The 6,055-nt window shown below is 33.3% G+C and overlaps 1 protein-coding gene across 1 annotated transcript; it reads right to left on the bottom strand.

The window, feature by feature from the left end:
* Nucleotides 1–5,777, bottom strand: LOAG_07759 (ATP-binding cassette). Its single transcript, XM_003143292.2, has 16 exons — nucleotides 5,616–5,777; nucleotides 4,863–4,923; nucleotides 4,422–4,545; nucleotides 4,009–4,130; nucleotides 3,816–3,928; nucleotides 3,636–3,711; nucleotides 3,421–3,561; nucleotides 3,201–3,327; nucleotides 2,815–2,917; nucleotides 2,427–2,522; nucleotides 2,197–2,316; nucleotides 2,000–2,089; nucleotides 1,581–1,754; nucleotides 1,267–1,395; nucleotides 886–1,089; nucleotides 1–680 (listed from the first exon to the last, which is right to left on the bottom strand). The coding sequence occupies exons 1-16, from the start codon at nucleotides 5,697–5,699 to the stop codon at nucleotides 555–557; spliced, it is 1,890 nt and encodes a 629-aa protein (XP_003143340.1). The 5' UTR covers nucleotides 5,700–5,777; the 3' UTR covers nucleotides 1–554.
* Between the last annotated feature and the right edge of the window lie 278 nt (nucleotides 5,778–6,055).

The following is a 6,055-nucleotide window of genomic DNA, read 5'->3' on the forward strand; positions in this document are numbered from 1 at the left end:
GTGATTTTAATGTGATTGCTTCGAAGAATGATTATGTGATATTATTTGTTGATGTTGAAAGATATCAGACTATTGTCAGATCGATCACTTTCTAACATTTAATAAAGAAACATTGTCAGTGATTTTTAAGTCTATCTTTGACAACTATTACAAACTGTATCTGTCACGATAAATGATGATAAAGCGAGTTGTTTTAATTTTTATCATTCATCATTCATGAAAAATCAACAATGTTTATCATTTGCTCAAAGAGAGATAAAAGAAAAACACACACATATACGGCGGACATACTTCCTTATCAGCATTAATCGAAATATTTTCGCCTGATTTCATTGAAATTTACAATTCACTATTGTGAGGAGCCAGAAATACACTAAACCCGGAAGAGCTGGAAAGTAAGAACTGCGAAAAAAAAACTAAGTCAAGCTTGCTGATATAAAAAGTATTCTCATATAAAGCAAACGAAAAGTCGTTTATCCCACTAGAGAGTTAATCTCTTCATCAGAAGAATCCTCAATTGCAACACAAATTACTAAAACAATTAGGATGAAGTATTATCGTTCCACCACCTCCGAAGAATGTTTCTCGATTGCCTTACGCAGATGATTTTTGTATGTGAAAATATCACCATCCCATTTTGTAACTGTTTGCTTATCACATACCCATATCTCCTCAGCTACCTAAAAACAGAAAAATACCCAATTATTTCAATTAATAAAATCATTATGTTATATATGAATTGAAAAACTAGTGTCGATGTACTAACATTAAAAAGCACTATTAATGAATGAATCCATCCAAGCAAGTTTGTATCATCAAAATAAATATTGATGATTAATAAAATAGGGGGTAATCAAACGGACACTAATCAAATAAGAAATTCACCTGATGCACCAAACGGAAATCATGAGAAACTAGAATCATCCCTCCTCGAAAACAGTTAATTGCTTCTGCTAATGCATCAATACTTTCCAAATCAAGATGATTGGTAGGTTCATCAAGCAACAAAAGATGCGGTTGTTGCCATGCTAACCAAGCAAATGATACCCTACATCGTTGTCCATCTGATAGTTGCTTCATCGGACAAACCTTGAAAAATTTACTAACAAATAAAGGGGAATAAAATCATTGTCCGAAGGACGATGAGACAATTGTGCCATGCTGGAGAAGTAAAACCGCATGAATAGTATACTAATAAAGACAGGAAAATCTTGGCATTTTATAAACCTTATCATTTATTGATGATAATGTTGTAACTAGTTATACCTGCTCTCTCCCAGTTAATCCATAACGTCCGATAATTTTCCTCATCTCCTCTTTCTCTTTAACGTCTGGAAATGACATCATCAAATATTCCAACGCAGACTTTTCCAGCGGTAATTCTTCGTGCAAATGCTATAAACTATTCATTTTAACAGTTGAAATTAATCATTTAGTACGAAGTATCAAAATGAAATCGATAGGAGAAAACGACTGTTTGAAAAACGATAAAAACATTGGGGAAATTGATTCAATTTGTGGAAATCTAAAACTCAAGAAATAATAGCTCTTGCTTCTCTTATTGCCATCATTTAATGAACCTGATGATAGCGTCCTATTTTGCAATGTGAGTGACGCCTTATAAGGCCATTTGATGGCATCACATCGCCTGATATCAACTTCAATAGTGTCGATTTGCCTGCTCCATTTGGGCCAACTAGCGCGATACGAGTATCAAGATCTATTCCAAAATCGAGATCTTTGTAAATTAATGGCTGAAATATAAAATTACTACTTTTGTTTATTCGTCTATTTGTTATTTACCAAGTTAAAGAAGCAAAAGCGCAGCCGTCCCACCCAATATTTATGCAATATTTCCAACTACTTCGTAATTCAGCAAACCTATTCTCTTTATTGCAAAATATTTCCCAGACAACTATTAACATCCAGTCTTTTATATTTTTATGGATTTTAAGTCCAAATGAATAATCGATTTTCCAAAAGATAAAACAGTACTTACAGTTTTTTCATTATATTGAAAAGATACATGCTGCACCATTATAACGGGAGGTGGAATTGTACCAGGATCAAAAAAGTAAAACTGTTTTACCTGAAAAGTGAATTAGATAACATCCGTTTCCTTATCCGCAACAAAGAAACTTTTAGCAAGGAAAACACAATGTAAATGAATAAAAAATCTAAATGAATAAAACCAACCTTCTCTGTAACAACTTTTTCGGTTAATCCAACAGCTACCATCTTAGCCATCGTTTTTTCTTTGCTCTGAGCTTGACGGGCAAGTTTAGCGCTGCCATGCCCAAATCTTGCGATGTATTCCTGCACAAAATTTTCTTGAAATAATTTAATTAATCAGATAAGCATATATTTAGCTCCTAAATTGATAAAAGACCAAGCAAAAACAAGTCCGAGAAAAAAAAAAAACTAACCTTCATGTGCTGCAATTGATCTTGTTCCCACTTGTAACGTTTCATTTGATTTTCAAGCAATTCGGTCCGGGTGCGTACGTATATATCATAATTACCCTAAAAATATTTCATTGTTCATTAACTCATATCTCCACTGATGACCTCTGACAACCGAATAAATGGTTGAACTGCTAATACTGTAAGCGTCTGGAAAATGATATTCGATCGTATTCAGCATGCATTATATACAGTTCAATTTCCAATAGTTTTCACTCTTTCTTTTCTTCCCCTCTCATCCCTATACATCATATGTTTACTCCAACAAGCAAAAAGTTTAAAAAATGCTACAACTAAGAAAAATAAGTGGAAGCAATTAATAACATATCAAATACTAAAGAATTAAACTCACTCCGTAGTATTCTAACTTCCTTTGGAACAAATGAATGATATTTGTGCAGACACCATTCATAAAATCCTGTGAGTGCGAAACGATTAATAAAGTCCTTTTGTACCTTAAAAATGTATGAAAACTGATATTTGTTGTTTTAGAGAAAATAAGTAAAAAGATCGTAAATGCCTAAACTTCTGCTATCTCCTTCAATAGAAAGGATACGACAAGCTTGGTTAATCTGGCTATCACGTGAGACAACAAATTGACCAAATCTGTTAAACACAGCATAATTTATAAGCTATAAACAGCAGGCACAGATTGTCAGCAACATCCATCGAGAAATGCCAGGTTTTATTCCATTATTCCGCCTATTTATAGAAAGATGAAATAAATATTCGACATACGCGGCAAGCTCTTTTTCAAGCCATACACAGGCTTCCAAATCAAGATGATTGGTCGGTTCGTCCAATAATAACAGTGATGGTTTCAGATACAGTGCTCGCGCTAACGCAATTCGCATTCGCCAACCTCCTATAATACACAGTATAATGCCGTCCACAACCCAAATTTAAAGCAGGATTCTAGCTTTACAAATAACAAAAAGAATTCAAAACTTATGCATACCTGAAAAATCCTTGCATTTCTTAAGCATCATTTGCCTAGTGAAACCAAGACCATACAATATTTCGGCAGCCTTTGCTTCTGCTCTATCAGCATCCATTTCTTCCAGACGATCATAGATATCTAATAGTTTTTCTTGACTTTCTGCAAAATAAATATTTGGATATATTTCAACCAATGAAATCTTTCTGAGTCGCAATATATGGGAAGTTATGAACCATCGTCCGACGAAGTCGCCAATTCCTCAGCTTGCTTCTCGAGTGCTTTTCTCTGTTCATCAACATCGCACACTACCTTCAATGAGTTTCGGCTAAGTTTTAGTCCATATTTGTTTTGTTATTGCATTTTTTTAATTTATCACAACTCAAATTATTTGAAATTTTGCTTAAAATACACACCTTGAGGGCACTATCATTACAAGCAGCCATTTCACGAGATACCAAGAACATATCGACGTGATCAGGAATTGGCATTTCCCGGTGAAATATTGCTTGCATCAAAGTAGATTTTCCTAAAATAATCCAGTAAGAAAATACAGTGATAAGTTGTAATGACTTAGGAAAAAAAAAGAAAAAAATTCATAAGACCAACCACTTCCGTTTAAACCAATAAGACCATAACGACGTCCCATGTTTAATTCAAGTTTTGTGTCTGTCACAATTTCGCGTCCGTGAAATGTCACCGTCAATCCTTCTATTTTTAGATCCATAGATCTGAGTTTACATAATTTTTAGAAATTTCGCAAGGAAAAAAAAACAGGGGAGCTCCAGTCTGACGTTATTAGCTCCAATTTGACGACTAACGAGAATTTATTCAGCATTTATGCAAACTAACTGAAAGAAAGCTTCAGAAAAAACATCTGCTTCTAATATATTTAACTTAAGATGGTTGGTTCTATGGTTCTATCAGAAAGTGGTTCTATCAGAGTCCACCTACCAGAATCGCTTCAAAGTATTTTCATTTCAATTTCTGAATATTGATGAAAATTTCTCTTAAAAAATTACAATGGATGAGAAGTTAGTGCTCCTGCAACTGATCTCGCCTTCGCATTTTCCAATTCCATTTTTTCAAGCATCGCAGCAGCTACATCGATAACATCATTTATAGATGGTATTGTCATAGAAACGTCTGCAGCGCATAGTCATTAATTTGGCTCAATACCGTGCATTCAACAGCGATTTATGAATAAACTGCATGCATTCCTTTTTCATATATACCAAAACAAAAGAAAAAATTTCAGAACCTGACGGAAAATCTAAATGATTCCGGCAAATTTTAACTTGACCTTCCACACAATTTTCACCTTTCGCTGAACAGACGCAAAACTTCCATCACATTGGGAACTGCACTATAAGGTGTAGCATTTTTATACGCACTCTTCAGTGTTAAGCTTTTTATTGACAGTGTTAGTGAGGGAAAATAAACGAGATTTAACAAATGATTACCGCCATTTTGGATATGTGGGTTTTCTTCTCGAGCAGGTGACCCGATACCTTCGTTATTTTCCTGCAAATATATTACCTGAAAACTTGTGATGGACGAACAATATGAAGATTACGATGGGCACTCTAAATATCAACTTCTTGACTGTCATTCGACACATTCCTACAAGATACAAGTAGCATAATTTTTATTAATTCTCTTGAAAGAAGCTCTAATAATAGCTCTTTTTTATCAAAGCACGCACGATAAGCTGTATTAACTTTTTATTTCACAAATGTTCAAAGGTGTAATGTTCGTATAGCAACTATATTTAGTGTAATACAGCATTTATGTATAATTTGTATGATATAAACATGTGAAACTTCACCAGTTCTTTAATTAAAAGGTTGAAATAATTAGATCACTACAAAGTTTCACATATTTATATCATAAAAATTATGAATAAGTGAAATATTAACTGTGTCATGCATGCAAACACAATCGGAGTATCTGTAATGTACTCTCTGTAATAGGGTGTGACATAGATATTTTAGACACCATGCGATTGTTAAACTACCCTTTATCATTACTTACTTTACGCATATATCCTATACCACTTTTATCACTATTTAGTTGACGCATACATAATTGCGGTTCTTGACATACATTTCACTTTCCATATACTCAAGAAATAAAAATCCGATTCACTGATTATCATAATCCTAACAAAATGGCTCATATTACGGAAAGGAAACAAACGATGTTTGTTAACTCACCAATTTTTGGTCGCGGAATCTATTACGATTCTTAACCGCCTGTTTCTTAGCAGCATCACGTCGTTTTTTCGCATCCGAAGGCATCGATAATCAGACTACGTTTACGTTTGCCCAAGTCTAAATTTCAGATATTATCGCAATTACATTACATTTCGCATTTTCATACAACGTATTCATTGATATATAATGTTTGTTATTAATATATAATATTTAAATTATATTTACGGTTATTCAAAACTAAATTTCGAGCATCAACAATGAAGATACAAATTATATTCTCCATGTCATCAAAGAAAAAAAGTAATTGCATAAATTTTTGTAATAATCTTCACAAAACACACCTTAAATGTATCTAGACAAAGTTAATCATTTAAGTTTTCGCAGTTTAAAAACTTCAAATAAAAAAATTAGATAAATCGTTCAATTTCGCAAACATATTA

The sequence above is a fragment of the Loa loa genome (genome assembly GCF_000183805.2).
Source record: "Loa loa unplaced genomic scaffold supercont3.187, whole genome shotgun sequence".
NCBI classification, from domain to species: domain Eukaryota; kingdom Metazoa; phylum Nematoda; class Chromadorea; order Rhabditida; family Onchocercidae; genus Loa; species Loa loa.

What these genes read in the sequence shown, in the direction of transcription:
- LOAG_07759 (XM_003143292.2), bottom strand. Translation starts at nt 5,699, where the DNA reads ATGCCTTCGGATGCGAAAAAACGACGTGATGCTGCTAAGAAACAGGCG. An exon ending in GGAAGTTAGAATACTACGGA is followed by an intron (nt 2,523 to 2,814) that starts GTGAGTTTAATT and finishes AAATATTTTTAG; the next exon opens with GGTAATTATGATATATACGT. An exon ending in AAAAAGTTGTTACAGAGAAG is followed by an intron (nt 2,090 to 2,196) that starts GTTGGTTTTATT and finishes TTCACTTTTCAG; the next exon opens with GTAAAACAGTTTTACTTTTT.